Here is a 27,093-nt window from a genome sequence, read left to right on the forward strand (position 1 = left end):
AACCTAAAAATGATAATTCAACAAAGAAAAGCAGTTAAAAAGGTAAATTACACAGAAGCTTTTTTAAAAGAAAACTGCAACAAGAAACTTCCATTTAAGTAAAAATATGCACTTGATGTAATTGCATTTAAAAGATGACGTGAAATGATTTTGTTAAGTTATTTCACACTTTAAACAGTTTCATATAATTTGGCACACCATGTGTTTGGCATCACAGTGCACATGCAAGTGAGCTGGCAGCCATCAGATGAGAATTCAAGCACGTAATAAATATGACTACATTCAGGATCAAGGCTAATAATTCGGGGGCGCTCTCCTCCGCATCTACCCCTGTCCCGTGTCACTCCCAACTGTGCTCCTCTCACAGATCCATCTGTTTTCTGTGGCACACTGTTTAAGTTTTGAGGCCATCAATGTACACGTTTCAGAAAATCTAATTCTTGACACATTAGTATCACGTGTCCCATCCCTACAGTCAGCCGCAGAAAAGAACACCACAAAACAAAACTCTTCACTGTGTTTCGTAATCGTGAAGTCATACATGAAAGAAATTTTAGTGTCAGTGGTGTGAAGCTGTGTACAAATCGAAATTTGACTTGCTTTGCTTATCACTGACTACATATTTCAAGTCATAATTAACAGTGGAGAAAACCTAAATAATCTCAGTTTATTTGACCTGAGAAGGACACACAGAAGAAAAAGAATCTCAGGAGACACTGGCAGGTTCACTAATGCAAGTCTGCTCCATTCTCACTTAAAACAAAAACAAAGGCATTGTCCAGTCCTCCAATAGAATTGGTCCACACATCCAAAAATCTCACCTAGAGATGAAATGGGCCCTCATGTATAGGCAGCGATGTCACTTTGGCCTTTGTCAGGCTCGCCAAAGGAGTTTCAAGAAGAATGCTGGTTAATCTTCTCGTAGTTATCATGTTGCTATTACAATAAAGCCCATCCATCCATTTTCCAACCCATTGAATCCAAACACAGGGTCACGGGGTTCTGCTGGAGCCAATCCCAGCCAACACAGGGCACAAGGCAGGAACCAGTCCCGGGCAGGGTGCCAACCCACCGCAGGACACACACAAACACACCAAGCACACACTAAGGCCAATTTAGAATCGCCAATCCACCTAACCTGCATGTCTTTGGACTGTGGGAGGAAACCGGAGCGCCCGGAGGAAACCCACGCAGACACGGGGAGAACATGCAAACTCCACGCAGGGAGGACCCGGGAAGCGAACCCAGATCTCCTAACTGCGAGGCAGCAGCGCTACCCACTGCACCACCATGCCGCCCTATACAATAAAGCCTGAAAGGGCAGTTCTACTCTTTCTTATTCTGTCCGTATTTCACAACCTCTGAGTCAGTGAACACTTTTTCTTTTTTTCTAAGAATCATACAGGCCTACTTCTCCGAAAAACATGATGCTGCATCCCGTGATAGCTCATCTGCTCACTTACTTCACTATTAAAGCCACAGATATTTAGGGTATTCATTTTATAAACTGTATTCGTTAAGAGTTCAGGGCCATATTTCTCTGATATTTAAAATAGCCACCACCTTAAAGAGTTCTCAACCTTTCCAGCATGACTAGCTCAGATGAAGTGTTTAAGTTTATTGTAAATACTGTACATGCAAAAAATGTGGTAGGAAAGGAAGGGTCACCATCCAGACATACTTCCTCTGTGAAATGTTCACTTCCTCAGGTTTCTTTAAATATACCATTTCTTATTGGTGCAAATTATTTTATTTTTTATTTTAACCAAAATTTAACATGGTCAACAGATTAATGAAGTTTATTTTGAACAAGGGTGTATTCTCAGCATGTCTGCCGATATCCACTATGCCACTGTGAACTTCTCACAGAAGAAACTGAATAAAGAAGTATTGAGAATACAAGAAGGTGAGGTCTTCAGGCTTGTTTGTGTCTCTCTGGACCACAAGATGTGGTGGCAGTTCTACAAATTGTGGCGGTGGGGTTAAGGGGGTGTGAGGCAAGTTGCAGAGGAAGCAGATGTGGCCGACTGCACCATTTTAACTTGATTGAAGAAGGGGCCTGAGTTGCCTCGAAAGCTTGCATATTGTAATCTTTTTAGTTAGCCAATAAAAGGGGTCATTTTGCTTGGCTTTTCTCTACATTTGAAGTTTTAATAAAGTTAGACACAGAATGCAGAATAAGGGTGTATGGGAGCAGCAACAGAACAGGGTCCTGTCAGGGTCAAGTATTCTTACGAAAGTGTCTTCGGCCAAAGGGGCTTAGAAACCTTACACTATCTACTCTCTCTATTTATAAAATCCTAAGCCTAAAAGTGCAACGATTTTATGTGATGTTTTTTGTCACGCTTTAAATTGGGCTTATTTTAAAACCTACATATATATGTTTGGTACCATTCTTTTCTGAATTTATCGAACTTTAATGTGATGTTAGATTTTCAGATTCTAATTCCGTTTTATAAATTATAAACTAAAACATCAAGAATTTCGTGCATCGAGCACAGTGGACCTCAGTTTAACAGGATCACTCCAATCGATAAGAGAGTAAATATTTTATTCTCATTTCATGATTTTTACTCCGTTAAGTAATAATAAATTTTTCTTATACATATTTATAGAATGGGTGGCACGGTGGCACAGTGGGTAGAGCTGCTGCCTTGCAGTTGGGGGACCTGGGTTCGCTTCCCGGGTCCTCCCTGCGTGGAGTTTGCATGTTCTCCCCGTGTCTGCGTGGGTTTCCTCCGGGCGCTCCGGTTTCCTCCCACAGTCCAAAGACATGCAGGTTAGGTGGATTGGCGATTCTAAATTGGCCTTGGTGTGTGGGTGTGCTTGTGTGTGTCCTGCGGTGGGTTGGCACCCTGCCCGGGATTGGTTCCTGTGTTGGCTGGGATTGGCTCCAGCAGACTCCCGTGACCCTGTGTTCGGATTCAGCGGGTTGGAAAATGGATGGATGGGATATTTATAGAATTTCGTGATTTTGACTCCAATAAATAATAATTTTTTTTTTTGTACGTTTACAGATTTTACTAATATTCTGGCCGCAACTGGGGGTTGGGCACCACAGGCGCCAGGGGGGCTTGCCCCCCTAGTATCTACAGTATATATATATATATATATACAGTATACCAGTAACAGCACACTGCACGATAAACAATGTTCCCTCTAAGGAGTACAATATAGTGAGCAAAAAACATTGTTTATGAGCGACATTTTGTTTAAGCCAAAAATTTATGAGCACCAACTCCGACGGTCGGAGTGAGCGATCGTGTGATAAGTACGAGCGATGCCGTCGGAATGAGCGATCGTGCAGGAAGTATGAGCGACGCTCTGAATTCGTGTGAGCGATTGCTCACGTCCTCAGCTTAGAGGGAACATTGACGATAACGTGCAGTGAATACACTTGACTTGAGCATTCATAGTATTCATCCTCTTACGTTTAGCGTTCGTTTGCTCAGAGGTTGATGCTCTTGCTGCTTCCTGAGCAGCTCTTCTTTACTCCACCCTAGCGGCCCGCTGTTTCTCTTCTTTCGTCAGCATCTTTTCGCGTTAAAACTGATTAAGTTAGTTTTTGTGTTGCAATTACTTAGTACGTTTTCTTTCATCGTTCACTTAATCTGGCACTTAAGTCTTCAATATGCCTCAAGAATGATTAGCGAAGGTGGTAGGGAATGGGAACGGCGCCCGTACGCATGCGCCATATGGCTGCCCTGCTGCGCGCAGCCGAGAGTTGATTCTACAATAAAATAAAATAAAAATAAAAAGAGTAATAAAATCATCACCCCGAAAGCGGATAGTAGAAGTCACATAGTATATGTGTACTAAATTTCAAGTCAATAAGTGAAACGGTTTGCGAGCTACAGGTGATTTAACAGGTGACAGACAAACGAACAGCCAAGGTAGCGTATTATAGAAGAAGAGATATATATACAGTATATATGTATTGTCACAATAAGAGACTCCAGATATCGCAAAAAGGTTTGGGGCAGCCACCCGTATATTATAATCCAGGCTGAAAAAGGTAGTTGTGTCAAAATTAGCACTGAGTAGTTTACACTACTGAGTCCAAGACCGAACTGATCACTAGAGGAAGGGGAGCGGCTCTTATGAAGAGTTGACCAGAAGTGATGTCGAATGTTGTTACGATTATATAAGCCCTTCAGCTGCCTCCTCCTCGCACGTGTGTGACAATATATAGACACACAAATTTACACACATTATCAATAAAATAATAATGACAATAATGGAGAATTTGAAACAGTTTCTAGGTTTGTGCTAATGACGTAACTTTAATCCATGTAGTTTGAGTGATGGTGAACCTGATGAAGGTGATGATTTTGATTAAACAGCAACCTAGGATGCCAACTCCAATCGTGTGTTGTATGATAAGATTGCTGGGTAACTTTCAAAGCTGTAGGATCTCATGGGCACAAGACTGATGGATCAGATAGAGACAATCCCTTACAGAATTTCAATCGGATACATCCGATTTACCAATGGCAGTATAACTGAGCATAATTTTCAGACAAAGTCGGGTGACACAGCTATACAATTATGACTGAACTCAACAAATCTGCACAGTATCTGATCCAATAGCGCACACTGAAACTAACTTACAGTCTTAAAAACAAAGGATCTTAATGGCACATCGTGTGGCTCCTCATAGATCTGTTGCTTGACACAGAAACATTTCATTCTGGGGAGGTTTGTTTGCATATGAAATTAGATCTTTGGGCTTCTTTAATGCAAGTATTGTTGGTGACTACTAACAGATCAAGAAAACCAGAGCTGAACTTGGGTTATTGTGCATCAACCAATCTGTTATCATTTATTGTGATGGATCTAAATAAAATGTTCTTCCTGGATGCTTCATGAGGACATTTTATTTTGGGAACCACAATTGATTCTAGTGTGGCATCACTCTGAGGAACTCCCTTTATTTTAAAAAGGGCAGACATGTGATCAGATGTCCGTTATGACGAGCTACTAGCTGTCTTTGCACATACTGTGCATAATAATTTAAAAGGCTGAATTTGAAAGGTGCTGGTCAACGAATCTTTAACTTGGATCATGCAGGAAGACCATTTTAACATTTTTGTGACAACCACTTATCTGTCACTTTGCATGATAGTGGTGGGGACTCCTCTTAATGCATTAACTGAGAAAGTGACACCTAAACAGAAGGTTATTGTAGACAAATCACTTGTGCTTTGGAAAATAGTTTGGCAAAAATGGCATACAAACCTCACACAGTTACGGAGCTGGCAGTATGGCTGCTGAGCAATCTGTGAAGTTTATGGGTAGCTTGACAAAAGTGTCAACAAATTGGTAAAAAACTAAACTGATGCTGATGTGTTTTAATTTTTACTTTATTTTTACAATCTGTTTTCACTTTATTTTTCTTACTTTTACCTTCACAGCTAAACATTTCTTCATACAGTATTGTTAACATTATTCAAACTTTTAATTCTTTGTTTTTAGTTGTGACTCAAACCTTTAATATTAGGTTAGTACGGTTAAGCCAGAGTTAGAATCAGGATGAGGTTTAATAATCCACTTTACACCATAAAGCCCTAATAATACTCTGGACAGTTTACTGCTGCCATCTAGTGGATGAGATAACATTATACTGCAAAATAATCGTGAGAACTTCTAGGTGTTTTGCCACTTCAAGGTTAACTCATCAGTATTCATGAGAGGGGTGGCGCCTTTAAACAAAACACAATGGTGTGAAAATGAGAAGCTATAAAAGCCAGTTTTAGAACAGCTTAGAAACTGAAGCATAAGTCAAATTAGGCAGTGGGGATGACAAAGTGAATTGGTCATCAGATGTCGGCAGGGAAAGTGACACTGATGCATACAGCACTGCATGGCCGAGCCATTGGGAATCTGGTGGCCTGAAACTTCACTGTGGTGTAAGTAGGTGTGTGGCAAAAAAAGGTGAAATAACTGCAGTCACGTAGAAGGACAAGATTTGTTCACAATGCAGCAACCGTCGATGTTTGTGTTGGGGAAATGTGGAAGTTACCAAACCTGACACTATGGTAGCCTACAATAACACAATGGGTGCGTTTATCACAGGAATCACGCACTGACATTCTATACAATTTGATAAGAAAAGTGTACAAAGAAACACACTTCTGTCTCGATTGTGACTTCAGGCTGTGCATTGGTGACTGTTTCAAAATATATCACACAAAGGATACGTACTAAATCTGCATCCATACAGCAGTGGGCCCAAGACGTGCCTTTCCTACTGTATTGATGTTTTGGTATGTACTTGTTTCTGTTACATGTAATAACACTTCTTCTTTGTGAAAAAAATACATTTTTAACTTGTTTTTCTGGGAGTAAACATTATGATGCTAAGGAGGAATACAATCTGCCTCCCACTCTAAAAATAGATCCATAGCTGAAGAGACATACTCTCTTCATTTTTAGTATTATGACTGTTCTTGTGTTGTGGAATTTTAAACTTCAACATTGAATTCTCTCTCTCTCAATATATATATATATATATATATATATATATATATATATATATATATATATATATATATATATATATGTTCACTGCATTCGTAGTCTGTGTCACAATCTGATTGTATGGGTGGTTACCTACCAGGTAACGCTTGTGGTTGGCCAGCAATCTGCTAACATCCGCCACAGTGAGGAGCAGATCATAGAATGGTTGAAATAGTTTACTGTCAAATAAATGCAAAGAGTACGCGACACGTGTTTCGCCCTCATTCTGGGCTCACCAGGTGTACACACTCCACTGCACTCCCTCTCGGGAATCGAACCTCGGACGTCAGCGGCGATGCCCCTAACGTTGCGCCACGGCGTGTGGTTCATTTATTTGACAGCATGTAGATCGGGGTAATTGCAATGGAGTGTGTACACCTGATGAGCCCAGAATGAGGGCGAAACACGTGTCGCGTACTCTTTGCATTTATTTGACAGTAAACTATTTCAACCATATATATATATATATGTGTATGTATATATATATATATATATATATATATATATATATATATATATATATATATATATATATATATATATATATATGTGTATGTATATATATATATATATATATATATGTGTATGTATATATATATATATATATATATATATATATATATATATATATATATATATATATATATATATATATATATATATATATATATATATATATATATAGTATGTATATATACTGTATATACAGTGCATTCAGAAAGTATTCACAGCGCATCACTTTTTCCACATTTTGTTATGTTACAGCCTTATTCCAAAATGGATTAAATTCATTTTTTTCCTCAGAATTCTATACACAACACCCCATAATGACAACATGAAAAAAGTTTACTTGAGGTTTTTGCAAATGTATTAAAAATAAAAAAAACTGAGAAATCCCATGTACATAAGTATTCACAGCCTTTGCTCAATACTTTGTCGATGCACCTTTGGCAGCAATTACAGCCTCAAGTCTTGTTGAATATGATGCCACAAGCTTTGCACACCTATCCTTGGCCAGTGTCACCCATTCCTCTTTGCAGCACCTCTCAAGCTCCATCAGGTTGGATGGGAAGCGTTGGTGCACAGCCATCTTAAGATCTCTCCAGAGATGTTCAATCGGATTCAAGTCTGGGCTCTGGCTGGGCCACTCAAGGACATTCACAGAGTTGTCCTGAAGCCACTCCTTTGATATCTTGGCTGTGTGCTTAGGGTCGTTGTCCTGCTGAAAAATGAACCGTCACCCCAGTCTGAGGTCAAGAGCGCTCTGGAGCAGGTTTTCATCCAGGATGTCTCTGTACATTGCTGCAGTCATCTTTCCCTTTATCCTGACTAGTCTCCCTGTTCCTGCCACTGAAAAACATCCCCATAGCAAGATGCTGCCACCACCATGCTTCACTGTAGGGATGGTATTGGCCTGGTGATGAGCGGTGCCTGGTTTCCCCCAAATGTGATGCCTGACATTCACACCAAAGAGTTCAATCTTTGTCTCATCAGACCAGAGAATTTTCTTTCTCATGGTCTGAGAGTCCTTCAGGTGCCTTTTGGCAAACTCCAGGCGGGCTGCCATGTGCCTTTTACTGAGGAGTGCCTTCCGTCTGGCCACTCTACCATACAGGCCTGATTGGTGGATTGCTGCAGAGATGGTTGTGCTTCTGGAAGGTTCTCCTCTCTCCACAGAGGACTTCTGGAGCTCTGACAGAGTGAGCATCGGGTTCTTGGTCACCTCCCTGACTAAGGCTCTTCTCCCCCGATTGCTCAGTTTAGATGGCCGGCCAGCTCTAGGAAGAGTCCTGGTGGTTTCGAACTTCTTCCACTTACGAATGATGGAGGCCACTGTGCTCATTGGGACCTTCAAAGCAGCAGAAATTTTTCTGTAACCTTCCCCAGATTTGTGCCTCGAGACAATCCTTTCTCAGAGGTCTACAGACAATTCCTTTGACTTCATGCTTGGTTTGTGCTCTGACATGAACTGTCAACTGTGGGACCTTATATAGACAGGTGTGTGTCTTTCCAAATCATGTCCAGTCAACTGAATTTACCACAGGTGGACTCCAATTAAGCTGCAGAAACATCTCAAGGATGATCAGGGGAAACAGGATGCACCTGAGTTCAATTTCGAGCTTCATAGCAAAGGCTGTGAATACTTATGTACATGTGCTTTCTCAATTTTTTTATTTTTAATAAATTTGCAAAAATCTCAAGTAAACATTTTTCACATTGTCATTATGTGGTGTTGTATGTAGATTTCTGAGGAAAAAAATGAATTTAATCCATTTTGGAATAAGGCTGTAACATAACAAAATGTGGAAAAACTGATGCACTGTGAATACTTTCCGGATGCACTGTATATATATATATATATATATATATATATATATATATATATATATATATATATATATATATATATATATATATATACATACTGTATGTATGTATGTATATATATATATATATATATATATATGTATATATACTGTATATACAGTATGTCACTTTATTGAGAAAGATTTACATGAATTTCATTTTGAGATGAGGATGTTATTGGAGGGTTGAGAACCAAAGAACTCAAATGTGTGGAGTAATTTAAACTTCATATCTGCTAAAAAAAAATCCATATCTTAGAAGAGCTCTAAAAAATGTTCATGGGTGACGTGGAAGCACCAGAAAGATTAAAGCATCAGAGTAATTGTGATGTCTCTCTACCTCACACTTGGGGATAATCCAACAACATTCTCAGAGTCCGTTTCTTCAGGCAGCTCCAAACCCAAATCTAACAGTGCAGAGGTCGAGTGATCCACAATCTGCAAAACCTCTGCAGGCTCTTTCCTTTGATGACGGTGACGGTTTATATTTGACGCTGCGTTGTAATGAAAAAGAAAGCTTCAGGCGCGCAGGGCTCAGTCCGTTTCATAGTGTGTGCTGCCATCTAGTGGAAAATATCAAACAATGCACTCTACAGTAGGTAGCATTGACTTAACATTGATAATGTTTTTGTCGTCAATAACGTGTAAAGATTTAAAGCTAGAGCTTAGAGTTATTAACAAGATTTGTTGCTGGGCACTTTAATGGCAAATGTAATTTTAGAGAATTCTTACGAGACTGTTACGAAGGAGAACATTGAGCAAGGAATATAACTTTTTAAATATTTAGATTAGATTAAATTGGATTAGATTAGATAAACTGGTGAAATTGAAATAGACAGAAATAAAAGGCACTATATGTTATATAGATAGATAGATAGATAGATAGATAGATAGATAGATAGATAGATAGATAGATAGATAGATAGATAGATAGATAGATAGATAGATAGATAGATAGATAGATAGAACTGAAAGGCACTATATGTTAGATACATAGAAAGATAGACAGATAGATAGAAAGAACTGAAAGGCACTCTATGTTAGATAGATAGATAAACAGACAGACAGACAGATACTTTATTCACACCAAAGGGAAATGTATACAGCAGCAGAAACATAAAAAAACAAGGATGCAAACTCACAGGACAAATAATATCAATCAATCAATGAATCAATCAACTAATCAAGCAATCAATCAATGAAAGAAACAAACAAATAAATACATGAATACATTGAATGGGTTTGTTGGGAGGAAGCATTTAATTGCCTGATAGCAGTGGGCAGAAAAGACCCTCAGAGGTGTTTCTTGACATGCTGTGGTGGAATGAGCCAGAGGTTAAAAGTACTCCAAGAGAGAGCGCCCCCTGCAGGGGGTTGGAGGGGATTTTTCACGAATGTAATACACGTTTGCATAAACGGTGCATTTTTTAAAACATCCATTGAATTGATATATTGAAGTAGTAATCAACCAAATAATTGAATAGCTAAATAGTTGTTAGCTGCACTTCTAATTAAATGGACACTTCATGTTGAAAACACACACCCGTCATAAATTAGATGGCCACCTACTGGTTTCTTTGTATTTTGCATTTCATTGTTAATTGGCAGCTTCCTATAAAAAAAGTTAAAACAAACAGTAAATAAAACTGTGAATGCAGCTGCTTAAAGAAGCACTTTGAGCTACATTTTGTATGAAAATGTGCTATATAAATAAATGTTGTTGTTGTTAAGACTAAACAAATCAATTAAGAATGAGCCAATGGAAATGAAAGAAGCAAATGAGCAATAATTGGTTTTGTGTGCCGCGGCTTGTTTGTGGCGCTCACACCATGGCTGGCTCCGGCTTGGGTAGTCTTCAGCCTCTAAAACCCCATAAATGCATTAAGGAGGTTTGACAATTCATGGATGACTTGTTATTAAAAGTGAATAAAATTCCAGAAATTAAAAGGAAGTGAATTCAAGATTGAAATGAGAAAATACTTTGAAAGTCATCTGCACTCTTAAAACTGCTGTTCTTTAATGGTATTTTTAGGGTTCTTTACTGGGTTTTGTGGTTCCTCACACTTAACCAAGCACCATTTCATTCTGGGATGGGCTCTTTGCATATAAAGTTGTCCCTTTGTGCTTTGAAAAACTTCCTAAAATGAAGAAAAAAAAATGTCGGATGTAAGTGTTAGTAGGCTTTGCACCCAAGGAACCAAGTTACCCGAACTATTCTAGAACATTTCAGTAATTATTTACCTTTCTGATGCTGATGATTCTGATTCTAAAATAGGTCATTACGATAGCAATTGACGATACATATTCATAATTAATTGCAGAATTATTGTATTTGAAGGTTCCTCTAGAGTGCCTCTTAGTGCTGAGAGGTATGCTGGTTCATACTGAAAACCATTTTTTATTTTTGTTATGATATGGATTTTTCTTATACTGCAACATCGGTTTAAATAACCTAAACAACGTTCGGAACATAGAGCAGTGGGAAACTGTTTAAGGAGAGATGTTTTTCACTGCTACACCGCTAAACACGCTTGCAACGGAGTACATGCATTAGTGGAGGTAATGAGTGGTGAAAATGGACAGAGAATATTCTGAAACTGAAGCTGTAGCAGATGACAAAGGTGAACTTGATGACACAGAAGACCTTTTGCTGAAAAAAGGAGCCATGTGTTGTCTGGAGATACTTTGGTTTTAAAAGGTCAGATGTGGACCAGACAACCATTTACTGCAAATGCTGTCGAGGTAAAGTTGTCACCGGAGGCAGCAACACAAGCAATGTGCTGCACCACCTTAGCCGCAAACATGCTTTGGAGTAGCATGAATGTATGGAACTAAGATTGGCACCCTGCACATCCTCAGGTAAAACTGAAAAAGCCAGAGGACACTTGAGTCAGACGTCACTTGTAGACGCGTTTGCTAGAGGTACTGCCTACAACAAAACAAGCAAGCAGTGGATCGAGATAACCAACGCCATTACAATCCATATAGCTGACGTGTCAGTGAACAGAGATTGTTAACATTAACAGAAAGTGTAGTTGGTTTACAAAAAAGATTTACTATTTATTCCTTTTCTAAGACATGTTCAGTGCAATACAACTTTTGACAAGCACCTCTGGATATTTTACTAAATCTAAATGCCTCTTTGGATGGTTGAAAATATGTTTTTCAAAATTATAGTTTAAGTTGTTTGCTTAATTTGTTCAATAAAAAGGTTTTATATTTTGACTGCAACTGTCATGCAATGTGATTCCTTCTCTTCATTAGTGCCACCCCCTTGAAAACTATCACTTTATGGGGCCATACAAATCTGTATTAATACTTGTGTGCACATTAAAATGTTTTTTTGTAAAATGTACAATTCTCACGACAGTGGAATAGGTTATTCTTAGCCAGTCTACTGCATTAATTGCAGTGGAAAATGTGGTTAACATCCACTCATGCATGGGAAAAAAATACCGTTGAATACCGTGAAACCGGTATAATTCTGAAAAATACCATAATATAGAATTTTGGTCATACCGCCCAGCACTAGGGCCTCTTTTTCTTGCATGATTTGGCTCAAAAACTAATCAGCACATTGTCAGCTCATAACAGGCTTACATTTCGGGTTTGATATTTTTCCGTCAGGCTGTTTTAGCTCTACACCGTGTTCAAGAAACTGTGACACACACACAGACAAACACCCCCAGACAGACACATACCCATCATCGAGGTATCAATGTTTTCAGTATCAGTGGACCCTAAAACATCGAGATACGGAGATTGAAATTTTTGAAGAATCTAAAGCTTTCACTCCTTCAACAAAGATAATAGGTTATGGTAGGGGAGGACACAAAGCAAAAAAAAAAAACAAAACAAAATCTTTAATGTATGGTGGGCTACGTAGGCTTCACCTGCGTTAATGTATGTGTGCAGGAAGAGGCCTTTTATGGTCATGACCCACTGGTATCTTTTGTCATCTGTGTTATTATGGAGCCTGTTACCATGCTAAATACTTAAAGGGTTCTTTCCAAAACCTTCATGTGGATGGCTCTTTCGGGAACCATCAATGGATCCCCTACTTCAGTGTTTCCCAACCTCGGTCCTGGGAGCACACTGTGGCTGCAGGTTTTTGTTCCAACCAGATTCCTAATCACACCTGATAGCACTGATCTCATTTAAGTAGCTGCTATTATTTTTCTTTTATTCAACATTCAGAAAAGCACAGCAGCATGATTTTTACATTTATAAGACATTTAGAAATATTGATGTTGATTTCATTATATTTAGCTCTTTGTCTTTACAGGTTTCCACCTTCATTGTATCTTATTAATGACAATTAAAAATGAGCAGAGCAGACACGCCGCCAAAAACAACACTGAGGCTGCAACTACTTAGACCCACTAATTAGTAAATATTGGATTAATTATACAATTAGAACACCTAGAAAAGTAGAATGAAAATCAAGATGAAAAAACTGTTAAAAAGAAAAAAAATACATTTTTCCCATATACTGTAACTGCTTGGTACATTTTAATATATATATATATATATATATATATATATATATATATATATATATATATATATATATATATATATATATATATTCATTGCATTCATAGTCTGAGTCCCAACCTGAATTGTGTGGGTGGTTACCTCCCAGGTAATGCTTGTGGTTGGTCTGCCATTCGGCAAACACCCGTCACGGTGCCCTCTTCAGTTGCGAGAAGCAGATCATGGAATGTTGAATGCAATGAATGTAATTACTCGGGACCTACAGGCGGTCAAATAAACGAGCTACATGCCGTGGTGCAGCGTAAAGAGGCTTCATCTCTGACGCTGCTGTCTGAGGTTCGATCCCCAAGAGGGGAGTAGTAGAGTGTGTACGCCTGATGAGCCCAAATGATGGCGAAACACGTGTTGTGTACTCTTTGCATTATTTGACAGTAAACTATGCAATATATATATACAGTTAGGTCCATAAATATTTGGACAGAGACAACTTTTTTCTAATTTTCTAATAATCTCATGGTGAATGGCTTATACTTCTTTATGTGGAAATGTTTAAAAGGAAACCGATGTGCTATATGCTTTATGCTGAGACATATCAGATGTTTCAGTATTTCCTCCATTGACACTAACAATTGAACTGTTTTAGCATTTTAAACTCTGCTTCTGGGAGTCTACTGGCTCTGTGTGTATCCACATTTCTGACTTTAATCCTTGTCTTCCTCACTCACAGGTGACACCTCCACATATGCTGAAGTGAAGGTTTCAGGCAGATCAGACTCTCCATCATCCATAGATGAACCAGTAACTGATAAGAACTCCGGTAAGCTCAGAAAATTGAGACTCACAGTGGCAGACCTGCGCTGATCAGTGATTTCATGTCCTTACACTCTGTTTTCTTACCTTTAGGTGAAAAAGCCCCAGGAGATCTCCAAAGGAGAGTCGTTAAACTGAGATGGGTGTTCATCATCCTGGCTCTTCTCTGTCTCGTGTTAGTGATCACTTTTAGCCTGCATTTTAAGAGTGAGTATGTCATTATTTAACACTCTCGAACTTATTAGGCAAGTAGGCCTCTTTCAAACCTTAAAGTTCAATGATATGTAAGGCAAAATCTACCGTTGACACTCATTTTCCTTTTTGAATTGGCTTTGGCAGCAAAGTTTAATCTTTTTGTATGAATAAGATTCATAATGTGAATAAAGCAAAGTAAAACAAAAGTCATTGTCAAAGCAACTGAGAATTTATGAACATTTAAAAAAATAACTTGTCTAACATAATTTGCTAGGACAATTGAAAGCAAACCATTTTAGTTCATGGTGATATATGTGTCTCTTCCAAAGAAGCTTAGATGATGACTTTTACATTTTCAGAGCTCCCAATGCCATTACGGTGTGCAATGGCTGAGGATCTCAAACTCAATTTTTAAAGATTTATTTGATCTTTGTGTTTATTTGATCTTTGAACTTTAGGCCTCACACATTATATAGTTTATGCCAACATTCTGTCATTTACTACTAAAATATGAAAAACATTTCTGTTTTAACAACGTGGTTACACAGATTATTGTAGAAACGGGACACACATGAAATGCATGTGTTCCAAATAACAATCTATTATTTCCACTATAAAACTCCAGCACTTCAATCCCAGATAATGAAACAAGGCATGAACTGGGAGAAGTTTGTGCACATTTTGCAGCTGTGGGGGGATGGAATAGTAGGCAGCTTGCTGCTTGTCTTTATCGGCACCTTTACAGGACAAAAGACGCTTTGGGAGAGGTGCGAACAGAATTAAGGTGGGCCGGATGTACGAGTTTTTTCGTAGGCTCTGGTAATTCTAGTGTTAAATGGATTTTTTTTTCAATCCATAAACAATTTCCTTAATTAGAAGACAAAACTCATTGTAACTTGAGAAGTTGAGTGAGATAGACAGATAGATAGAAATGAAAGGCACTATATGATAGATAGATAGATAGATAGATAGATAGACAGATAGATAGACAGATAGATAGACAGATAGACAGACAGACAGACAGATAGATAGATAGATAGATAGATAGATAGGTAGATAGATAGATAGATAGATAGATAGATAGATAGATAGATAGATAGATAGATAGATAGATAGATAGATAGATAGATAGATAGATAGATAGATAGATAGATAGATAGATAGATAGATAGATAGATAGATAGATAGATAGATAGATAGATAGATAATGTGTGGAGTAGGAAAAGTGTAAAGGGGAAATGGTGGTGGTCTAATATATAGCTCTTTTGTTTTATTCTGAAATTTGGCTTTTTGTGATTTGACTGTGTGTATTGTTAATATTTTCTTTGATCTTCTCAATAAAGGTCATTTAAAAAATAAAAAATATCTATCTATCTATCTATCTATCTATCTATCTATCTATCTATCTATCTATCTATCTATCTATCTATCTATCTATCTATCTATCTATCTATCTATCTATCTATCTATCTATCTATCTATGTAACTAACAGGAAGATCATAATCTCAAACCTACGTAATACAGCTCTTAATAAAAAGCATGAAACTGTTCTGTTCGATGACAGGGTGTACGCTTATCTTAAAGTATTACAGTCTGGTTGTAAATATTTTACTTTCTGAGAAAACCCATAAAAAACAACTGGAATAGATTATAGCCTCTCAAACCTGTCATAAACCTTCATAAATATTTCAAAACTTTCTCATGAACACAAAGAGATGAATATGGCACTTGGTTATCACAATGTAACATATTTTATACCATTTTAAATCATATAGGTTAGTCTTCTGCATGTTTAGAATTAAAGCAGAGCTTTATAAAATGCTTTCCTTCAATAATCTCTGAATTGGTTTAGAACAGGAGGTGCTGGAAGCTTCGTTTTTAATCCATAGACTTGGAAAAACATCATGCTGTGAACTCCATAATAATTCACTGTTATTTATACATTTATACATCATTACAGTTCACAACCAAAAGAAAATATTTCATTGTCTTCTTCTTTCAGACTTTCTGGCAGAGGGAAATCACAAAATCAGACAGCGCTCTCTTTCTTTCTTTTTTGCGTACTAGTTAGATTCTTTTTGTTCAATGCTCCTCTTTTATAAAGATTTGATTTTAAGAAATATTAAACCAATGCAGTTGTCATTTTAGGTAAATATTTTTTGTGTTGATTTCTTATTGTGCAGCCCACTTAGCTTGTTATGGTTGAGAGCACACGTTTAGTGAGTGCTCTATAGAAAAAAGTCTAAAAATTAGACCACATTACAAACTCTAATTCTTGAAATCGATGAAGCCTCACATCTATCAGAACTTAAAATGAGCAGAGAGACACTAACAGCATGGCCAAGTGTGAGTAGGAGGAGGCTAAAGTAACATCAGTCTTGGGTGGGAGCTTCACACCTTCTATGTTGCAAAAGGCATGTTAGCATGTTGATGATGATGATGATGATCAGCCCTGCCTGATGATTAGCAGCAGAGATGTTACAGTTTAGACCCTGAATTACTGTGGCCTATAGGTAAAGAGCAAGTAAAGGAAGTGGCCATTCTGCAAGGGTCATCATTTTAGAAAGAAGCCATCTTGATCTTTTCATGTTCTCTGTTTCCTTGTTCTGCACTCAGTTTAGATTTATATTTTTTAAGTTTTTGCACAGAAATTTTAAAGGTGTTGTGTTTTGTGCTATTTGTCGATTTATTGTATTGTGGACTATAACTGCTGAATACTGCAGCAATTACAAATCTTTCTCTATTTAAAGTCTACATTTCTTGTTATGTACTGAGTTCACGTTTTATTACATTGCTTTTGTTTAGATAATTACAAAGGATGTAATTAGACAAAAAGAATTGGATAAAACTACTATTTTAATTTTTAATTTTTTTTAAGTCCAAGATGATAATTGAAAGAAAGTAAAAGTATGCAATTATTTGCCTGTGTTGGTGGGAACAGCAAGATTGTGATTCACAGAATAGTAACAATTTTAATTGGTTCCACAGATTCTAATAGCTATTCACTTCACTAGGCATTCATTTGGAATTTTAGAAAATAGGCCGAGGTCTCAGGCGTCTGGTTTTTGGAGGTTTGTTTGCTAATACTGACTTAGGATATTGTATTTGGTGTTTAGTATATTTAGTATATTGCATCTAGTTTGTTTCAGTGTGTGTGTGTGTGTGTGTTTATATGGAGACAGTAGAGAAGTATGATGATTTTAGAGTTTTAATCCAACCCTGCTGATGGATGAACGTTACTGAAGCCTTTGAGATTTACGAACATCTGGATTGGTGTCCTTCTCTGTTCAAGACTGAATTGTTTGTTTGTTTCATGTTGGTTGCCCCAGTACAGCAGGTTTTTTAGTCCACTTTCGATCCCTTTTATTGCACAGGTTTTGGTGCCACTAAGTCTGTAATTACTAACAGTCCATTAATTCTATTTTCTCTAGCCTCAGAATAACATCCTTTCATTTACAATCTGATTTCGCTCTTCTGTTTATCCTAACCTTGTTCAAGTCATCTTCCACCAAGTGCTTATTTGGCAACATGTCTGCTCGAAGTGAACCTTTATGTTATGATAAAGTTATGATTTACTAGTGTGCTTCACTTGGATGGCTCTGTTCTTGATTCCATGACACTTCTTGTTTCGTACTTCTTGCTAATTAGATGTTCACTTCATTTCTCCATTTTCTGAATTAATATCTTGGATTGACTTCATGATCAAGCTTATTTCCTCTCCATGCACTCACTGTTTCCTCTATTTCACTCATGTTTCTTTTCTCCTCCTGCAATAGGCATAAATTACACATGTCCCCAACTGTGGAGACCATTCCAGTCAAAGTGTTACTTCTTCTCTACGGTTGAGATGAACTGGACTTTAAGTCAGGACAACTGTACTGCAATGGGAGGGCATCTGGTAATCATAGAGAGTGAAGATGAGCAGGTGGGTCCACATCACAGTCTTGGGCTTGTCTTATGCTATTTGACAAAGAGAGGGTAGGAGGTGATCAAATCCTGAACACGAAAAATGGAACTGCAGTGTTAAACAACAATTCACAGGTTGGGGCGCCTCTCACACTCACCTGTTTCTGTTCAGGAATTCTTACAGCAGGAAGCAAATAACACCCAATATTGGATTGGACTCACTGACTCCGAAACAGAAGGAAAATGGCTCTGGGTGGACAAATCACCTCTGCACGACCCAAAGTAAGAATCTCACACTTTATTTGTTTTGTGATAATGGGGAGGAGAGCACCCCTTACTATTCACCGGGCAGCTATGCAGGGGTGTCCAAAGGGACTGGAGTCATACTGGCCAGCCTGCTGTTCTAACCAGAATCACTTGACTGAGTGAGAGTAGAGTTCTTCTTCTTCTTCTTTCAGCTGCTCCTGATTGTCTTTTTCCATATCCTCCTGCCCTCTACATCTTGCTCTGTTACCCCCATCACCTGCATGTCTCATCTCACCACATCCATAAACCTTTTCTTAGGTCTTCCTCTTTTCCTCTTACCATCCATTGTTGCAACCCCAAACGGAAGTAGCTGAAAGAAGAAGAAGAAAAAGAAGAAGAAGAAGGAAAGCCTGTTTAGCTTTTTCCTGTTTCAAAAATAAGTAATGAATTATCTGTCTTGCGTCTGGACACGCAGTATATTGCATATTTTTTGCACAATATTTTGGAAAAAATGTTTGTGTTGAAATATTAAGAAAAAGTATGTTTCAGTCTATTTCAGACATAATCTTAAAAATATATATTTGAAATGTATATATACTGCTCAAAAAAATTAAAGGAACACTTTTTAGTGAGAGTATAGCACCAAGTCAATGAAACTTCTGGGCTATTGATCTGCTCAGTTTAGTAGCTGTTGGTGTTAATCAGTTTCAGTGGTTTTGGTGTTAATGAAATTAACAACAGGTGACTTAGAGGGGCAACAATGAGACGACCCCCAAAACTCGAATGGTTTAACAGGTGGAGGGAGGCCACTGACATTTTTCCCTCCTCATCTGTTTTTTCACTCGTTTTGCATTTGGCTACGGTCAGTGTCACTACTGGTAGCATGAGGTGATACCTGGACCCTACAGAGGTGGCACAGGTAATAATAATAATAATACATTTTATTTATATAGCACCTTTCCCATGCTCAAAGCACTTACAGAATATAAGAAAGAACGACAGGGTATACAGTATATATCCATCCATCCATTTTCCAACCCGCTGAATCCAAACACAGGGTCACGGGGGTCTGCTGGAGCCAATCCCAGCCAACACAGGGCACAAGGCAGGAACCAATCCTGGGCAGGGTGCCAGCCCACCGCAGGACACACACAAACGCACCCACACACCAAGCACACACTAAGGCCAATTTAGAATCGCCAATCCAACTAACCTGCATGTCTTTGGACTGTGGGAGGAAACCGGAGCGCCCGGAGGAAACCCACGCAGACAAGAGGAGAACATGCAAACTCCACGCAGGGAGGACCCGGGAAGCGAACCCAGGTCTCCCAACTGCGAGGCAGCAGCGCTACCCACTGCGCCACCGTGCCGCCCATACAGTATATAGCATTGTACAAACCAGATAAATAAATAAAGAAGATTACAACAGTGAATTCAGAGAAAAAGCCTAACAGACAACATAATTGATGGTCTCGCACACACACATACAGGTTACATTAGCATCTTGACAGAGAAGTAAACTGAGAGAAGGGTAATAAAGTCAAGTAGAGCTAAAAGCCTTCCTGAACAGATGAGTTTTAAGTTGTTTTTTAAAAGAATTCATGGAGTCAGCTGACCTGATTAATTTCGGTAGGTCATTCCAGAGTCTGGGCGCTATACTATATCCAACTTCTCCAGGATGGCAGGCACATCAATACATGCCATTGCCAGAAAGTTTGCTGTGTCTCCCAGCAGAGTCTCAAGGGCATGGAGGAGATTCCAGGAGACAGGCAGTTACTCTAGGAGAGCTGGACAGGGCCCCTCATAGAAGGTCCTTTACCCATCAGTAGAACCGGTATCTGCTCCTTTGGGCAAGGAGGAACAGGATAAGCACTGCCAGAGCCTACAGAATGACCTCCAGCAGGCCACTGGTGTGAATGTCTCTGACCAAACAATCAGAAACAGATTTCATGAGGGTGGCCTGAGGGCCCGACGTCCTCTAGTGGGTCCTGTGCTCACTGCCCGCCTGGCACAATGGAGCTTGATTTGCATTTGCCATAGAATACCAGAATTGGCAGGTCAACCACTGGTGCCCTGGGCTTTTCACAGATAAGAGCAGGTTCAACCTGAGCACATGTGACAGACGTGAAAGGCTCTGGAGAAGCCGTGGAGAACATTATGCTGCCTGTAACATTGTTCAGCACGACCGCTTTGGTGGTGGGTCAGTGATGGTATATCTGGGGAGGCATATCCATGGAGGGACGCACAGACCTCTACAGGCTAGACAACGGCACCTTGACTGCCATTAGGTATCAGGATGATATTCTTGGACCCATTGTCAGACACTATGCTGGTGCAGTGGCTCCTGGGTTCGTCCTGATGCACGATAATGCCCGGCCTCATGTGGCGAGAGTATGCAGGCAGTTCCTGGAGGATGAAGGAATTGATACCATTGAGTGGCCCCCATGCTCGCTCACCTGACCTCAATCCAATAGAACACCTCTGGGTGGGACATTATTTTCAGTCCATCAGACGCCACCAGGTTGCACTTCAGACTGTCCTGGAGCTCAGTGATGCCCTGGTCCAGATCTGGGAGGAGATCCCCCGGAACACCATCCATCATCTCATTAGGAGCATGCCCCCCTCGACGTTGTCAGGCATGCATACAAGCACATGGGGGCCATAAAAATGTGAATTTCCTCTTGGGGATTAATAAAGTATCTATCTATCTATCTATCTATCTATCTATCTATCTATCTATCTATCTATCTATCTATCTATCTATCTATCTATCTATCTATCTATCTATCTATCTATCTATCTATCTATCTATCTATCTATCTACAAACTACTGAGTACGATTTGGAGTTGCTGCAATGAAATTTCTTCAAAATGGGCTCGCCTGCCGCTGTATAATTTTTTCCCTTTGATTTTTGGGGTGTCTTTGAATCCAGCCCTCTGCAGGTTGACCGTTTTCATTTCCATCAAATGATGTGCCATCCTTTCTTTCTTAGCACATTACTGTATCAGTAGAGATATCAAGCAGATGTGTTTTCAAAGTGTTCCTTTAATTTTTTTTGATCAGTTTATTTTATATTATGTTGCAAGATATGTCAACAGGTATATTTCAATATATCTCATTTTCATAAGGGTGTCACTGTCACAGCAATCCTTAGACACCTGTAATTCTATTACTCTCTTTGCCCTTCTACTGCCATCAAACCATCTCCCATATACACCCATAACTATAGTACAGTACACTACCTCCATTTGTGCTAATTTGTTTTTAAGCTATATATTGCTGATCCAAGCCCTGGTGCTTTGGCATAATAATTTCAACATCCACATGTACACTACCTGGCAGCTGTGTACTTTCATTACCAAGAGGAGAGTGTGCCCTTTTTTCAATTTATCCTATTTAGCCTGTTGCTGTAAAGAACTGGTAAAAAAACAAAACATGGAGAACAGTATTCACTATGCTTTATTTGTAATGTCTCTGTTTATTTGCCATTAGTTCCAAAATGTTATAGTGAACAGCACACAGCACATGGCCGTGTTTGTCATGTATGCATTCCTGTCTCCCAGGGAGAGGGTGTAAGCAGCTCACAAAAGTAAGTTTTTGGCACTAAACAGATGTGCATAGGCTGCTTTAAAGTTTTAAAATGGTGTTTTCTCTGCCAAAATATGTGTACGTAATCACACTGTCAACCAGCTTATAGATAAGTATTGCAGGTTTATTTCACAAGTTAGAACACTTGCGTTCATACGAGCTGTGATCTGTAGTAGAGTTCACATGAACTGTATTCCATACCTCAGATTTTGAAATGACCTAAGCACAATTCCCTGGTTCACATCCAAGCTCAAAAAAATCATTTTCACACCATTGAAACAAGTCAAACTTTATGGTGAAAGCAAACAAACAAACAAAAACTGATTCTGACCAAATGTTCTAGCGTTAAAGCACCCTGATATGCTAAGGCCAATGAGGTTTGTGTAATACCAATAGGCAGATCCTTGCAGAGTCACGGTTCCCTTTCTCCCACAGTAGTTTGATTTATCCTTGGAATTTTAAGCAGGTCAAAATCCTGAGAAACTATTGTGGCCACCAAGGGGCGCTCCAGCTCCCCAGACCTGACACAGACAGAGGTGAACACAAGTTCAGCACAACACTTGCCAAGTAGCATTTCCCAGAAAAGCACAGTTTACTAAAAGCAGAAAAATCAAAGTCCACAGCACTTTCTTTCTCTCATCCCCTGTCTCTCCTTCCACTTCCACTCCTCCCAGCAAGATTCGTCTCCCTTCCTCCTGACTCGGGCTCCTTTTATCCTGCACCCGGGAGTGCTCCAGTGGCCCGTTAGTGTGGTCCAGAAGCACTTCCAGGTGAGTTGGAAGCCTGACAAAGTAGAATTCCGCAGTCCCTGCAGCACCCCGTATTGGGCACCCATGGAACCCAACAGGGCTGGGCTGAACTCCAACTCCCATGGAGCCCTAGGGGGGCTGCCATCTAGTGTTCTGGGGTAGATAATGTCCTATATGCGTTCTCTCCCCTGGTCCGTCCATCATAGAGGCATCCCGGCCAGATAACAGCCACCGCTGTCTGCCCACCACACTATCTGGTCTACAAGTAAGTTAAGAGACATCAGTAAGTGGCACCCTGATAAATAAGAGAGCACAGGTTCTGGAGAAAGCTGGAAAATCTTGAGGTCACACAAGAGGGAAAGCAACAAGCATGGGAGTGTTTCTGTGCTACTGCCCTCGAGTGTCACACTGTTTACCTTCCCTCACCAGTCCAACCACTCCTACAGCCAAAAGCCTAATGTGTCATTATCTCATTGGGCCCTCGTCCCTAACCTTTTTTGTTTTGTCCTTGTAGTCTTCATCCATTTTAGTTAATTGTTTTCTATTTAATATGGAAACAGATGCGGGTTTTCGGTGGTCTGTAGAGCTCAGGTGTTGTAGCTAATACAGCTGCAATCACCTGTTAGAAATAAAAAGACCCCTTTCTGAGTTTTGGAATTTTCCCTGTGGTGTTACTTTTTTTTTTGCATTTGGTATTCTGTTTTGGCTTCACTAATTGTGATTTTCCTTAATTAATTTTAGTTCTCCTTGTTATCCATCCATCCATCCATTTTCCAACCCGCTGAATCCGAACACAGGGTCACGGGGGTCTGTTGGAGCCAATCCCAGCCAACACAGGGCACAAGGCAGGAAACAATCCTGGGCAGGGTGCCAACCCACCGCAGGACACACACAAACACATCCACACACCAAGCACACACTAGGGCCAATTTAGAATCGCCAATCCACCTAACCTGCATGTCTTTGGACTGTGGGAGGACACTGGAGCGCCCGGAGGAAACCCACGCAGACACGGGGAGAACATGCAAACTCCACGCAGGGAGGACCCGGGAATCGAACCCAGGTCCCCAGATCTCCCAACTGCAAGGTAGCAGCGCTACCCACTGCGCCACCGTGCCGCAACCTCTCCTTGTTATTTAAAGCCTTTTTGCTTTTATTTAATTTAGTGTTTTAAGATTATTATTGTTACGTTGCTTTTTTACTATTTTTCCTGTCCTTATTCTTTGTTAAGTTTTGCTTGATTTTTTTAATTGTTGATATGTATATGGATTTTATGGGTTTTGGAGCTCTCCTTTGTGTGTTAAATCTGCCTTCTCCACCTTTTCTCATACTCCTTCTCATGCCTTCTAGTGGGGTGTCTTCACATTCACAACTAGTAGGAGAGAACATGAGTATCACCCCATCATTCACACTGAGAGGATGAAGTCTTGTTGATAGGAAGCCCAGTTGAGTTGCAGTTGAGCAGGTGCCTGTATCTGGTGAATGTGCCACTTCTTAGAGGGTACAATAATCATGGCCAAATAGGAGAAGACCTGAGATAAATAATGAGACACCAAAGGAAGAGCTGGAAAAATGTAGATGTGACCTGCCTGAACCATCTTGTGGTCACCTGGCTTAGATGAGTTTAGATTACAGTCTCAATAGAGTTTAGATCTGGAAGCCACTGGAGATTTTTTTCTTAATGTTCCACTCCTTTAATCCCTTGGATTTAAGGGGTGCCACTCATGTCATTTGTCTTTTCTGCATCGTGAGCAGCTTACTGATACACATAGATGGCGTGACGCACAGCCAGGGCCCATGCCCGGCCTGGACGCCCCTTCTGTGTATGTTCCAGGGCATGGGCTGCACAGTACAGTAATCCCTCCTCCATCGCGGGGGTTGCGTTCCAGAGCCACCTGCGAAATAAGAAAATCCGCGAAGTAGAAACCATATGTTTATATGGTTATTTTTATATTGTCATGCTTGGGTCACAGATTTGCGCAGAAACACAGGAGGTTGTAGAGAGACAGGAATGTTATTTAAACACTGCAAACAAACATTTGCCTCTTTTTCAAAAGTTTAAACTGTGCTCCATGACAAGACAGAGATGACAGTTCTGTCTCACAATTAAAAGAATGCAAACATATCTTCCTCTTCAAACGAGTGCGCGTCAGGAGCAGATATTGTCAGAGAGATAGAGAAAAGCAAACAAATCAATAGGGCTGTTTGGCTTTTAAGTATACGAAGCTGTTGAAGGTGGCAGCTCACACCCCCTCCGTCAGGAGTAGAGAGAGAGAGAGACAGAGTTTGTTTTTCAATCAAAAATCAATACGTGCCCTTCGAGCTTTTAAGTATGCGAAGCACCCTGCAGCATGTCGTTTCAGGAAGCAGCTGCACAGAAGGTAGCAACATGAAGATAATCTTTCAGCATGTTTAGACGAGCGTCCGTATCGTCTAGGTGTGCGAACAGCCCCCCTGCGCAATCCTCCTACGTCAGGATCAGAGAAAGTCAGCGCAAGAGAGAGAGAAAAGTAAGCTGGGTAGCTTCTCAGCCATCTGCCAATAGCGTCCCTTGTATGAAATCAACTGGGCAAACCAACTGAGGAAGCATGTACCAGAAATTAAAAGACCCATTGTCCGCAGAAATCCGCGAACCAGCAAAAAATCCACGATATATATTTAAATATGCTTACATATAAAATCCGTGATGGAGTGAAGCCGCGAAAGGCGAAGCGCGATATAGCGAGGGATTACTGTACCTTCCCTGGACCACTTGGTGGCAGCCCCCCTGAGTGACTGTGGTGCCTCAGATACAAGCAGGGCTCTATGGGAGATGGAGTTCTCCACAGCCCTGTTGGGATCTGGGGTGGCCACCAGGAGGTGCTGCAGAGGTTCCTGGGCCCGTCTGAGCTGTAGTTCAGCCACACCCGGAGGTGTAATCTGAGGCAGGTGGTCAAGCACCTGAAACCCCTCCGGGTGAAGTATAAAAGGGGCCAGCAGCCACCACTCCGGGAGTCTGAGTCGGGAGGAGGAAGACAATGCTTGCTGGGAGGAGTGGTGGTGGAGACCAGTGTGTTTTGTGTAGTGCTTGAGGTGCTTTTGGGACTGTGTACTACCTGTGGGACACTGGGAAGACGTGCCCCACAGGTGAAGAAAAATAAAAGTTTATTGGCTTTTATATGTGCCTCCGGTGTCAGTCTGGGTCGGGTTGGTACCTATATAGCGCTTTTGTTACAATGGTTAAAAGGTAAGACTTCACCAGTGCCCTCTTGTGTTGGTCAGTAGTGGCACATTAAAGGTATCTAGATGTTCAAGGTTGTGACTAGCTAACTAAGTGTAAATTCACTCTATTGTCCGATTTTTCAGGTTTTGGGGAGAAAGGAATGGAATAAAAGAACCAGATAACTACAATAACACAGACCCCAATGGTGAAGATTGCGCTCGCCTCAACACTGATAAGGGTTTGAAAGGCTGGTTTGATGTGTCATGTGGAAGAAACTCCAAATGGGCTTGTGAAGCACAAGACAAAAATATCAAGCTGTAAACCCATGGATCACTGCTCCTGCTGTCTCAAAGTGACATTTACCTGCTTTCAGAGACCCCAATCCTGACAAGACCTCTCAGCCTCCTCTCGAATTGTTTACAGATTTGCTCAGAGTCACCAATTTCAGATCCATTAGTTCTGCCATGCAGCTAGTGGATGAAACGTGGGGTGTCAGTCTCTTGCAGAATTCATGAACATACACATATTAAACCCACTAACATACACGTGAGCATTCAACATTGCAATCTCCGTATGGGACGTGTGGAGAAATCCACTCAATGACACAAGAAATCTGCAGTCTCAGCAGAGATAAAAGAGAGGGATGACAGAAAGAATGCAGTGAGTTTATGATCAGTAATTCAATTTGGATAAATCAATGTTGATTGAAGATTTACTACTCTTTTATTAGAATATTATTTCTTTAAGGATGTAGAATTTACTATAATATTAGGCCTTTAGATCACCCGAAAATCAATGTGAAAACACATCTGGACACACTCAAAGTTTTTCATCTGCAATGGCAACTGTTTGACCAATATAGCAATGTAAATTAAAATATTAAGTCATGTTCATAACATTAAAAGTGGCATTGCTTTTATACAGTGTGGAGTACGGCTGGGGTCCTTGCCCGGCCGGAATGCCTCTACAATGGAAGGAGCGAGGGGGAGAGCTTATCCAGGGCAATACCTCCC

At 40.0% G+C, this 27,093-nt stretch overlaps 1 protein-coding gene across 1 annotated transcript; it reads left to right on the forward strand.

Moving 5' to 3' along the window:
• The first annotated feature begins 1,794 nt into the window (after positions 1-1,794).
• LOC114652591 (C-type lectin domain family 4 member E-like) lies at positions 1,795-27,093 on the forward strand. The gene is made up of 6 exons (XM_051928515.1): positions 1,795-1,906; positions 14,110-14,199; positions 14,286-14,399; positions 18,165-18,313; positions 18,467-18,576; positions 26,224-27,093. The coding sequence occupies exons 1-6, from the start codon at positions 1,828-1,830 to the stop codon at positions 26,399-26,401; spliced, it is 720 nt and encodes a 239-aa protein (XP_051784475.1). The 5' UTR covers positions 1,795-1,827; the 3' UTR covers positions 26,402-27,093.

The sequence above is a fragment of the Erpetoichthys calabaricus genome, chromosome 5 (genome assembly GCF_900747795.2).
Source record: "Erpetoichthys calabaricus chromosome 5, fErpCal1.3, whole genome shotgun sequence".
NCBI classification, from domain to species: domain Eukaryota; kingdom Metazoa; phylum Chordata; class Cladistia; order Polypteriformes; family Polypteridae; genus Erpetoichthys; species Erpetoichthys calabaricus.

Coding starts and splice junctions, on each gene's coding strand:
- LOC114652591 (XM_051928515.1), top strand. CDS start 1,828: ATGTCTGCCGATATCCACTATGCCACTGTGAACTTCTCACAGAAGAAA. Junction 14,200..14,285: donor AGTAACTGATAAGAACTCCG/GTAAGCTCAGAA, acceptor TCTTACCTTTAG/GTGAAAAAGCCCCAGGAGAT. Junction 14,400..18,164: donor TTTTAGCCTGCATTTTAAGA/GTGAGTATGTCA, acceptor CTCCTGCAATAG/GCATAAATTACACATGTCCC.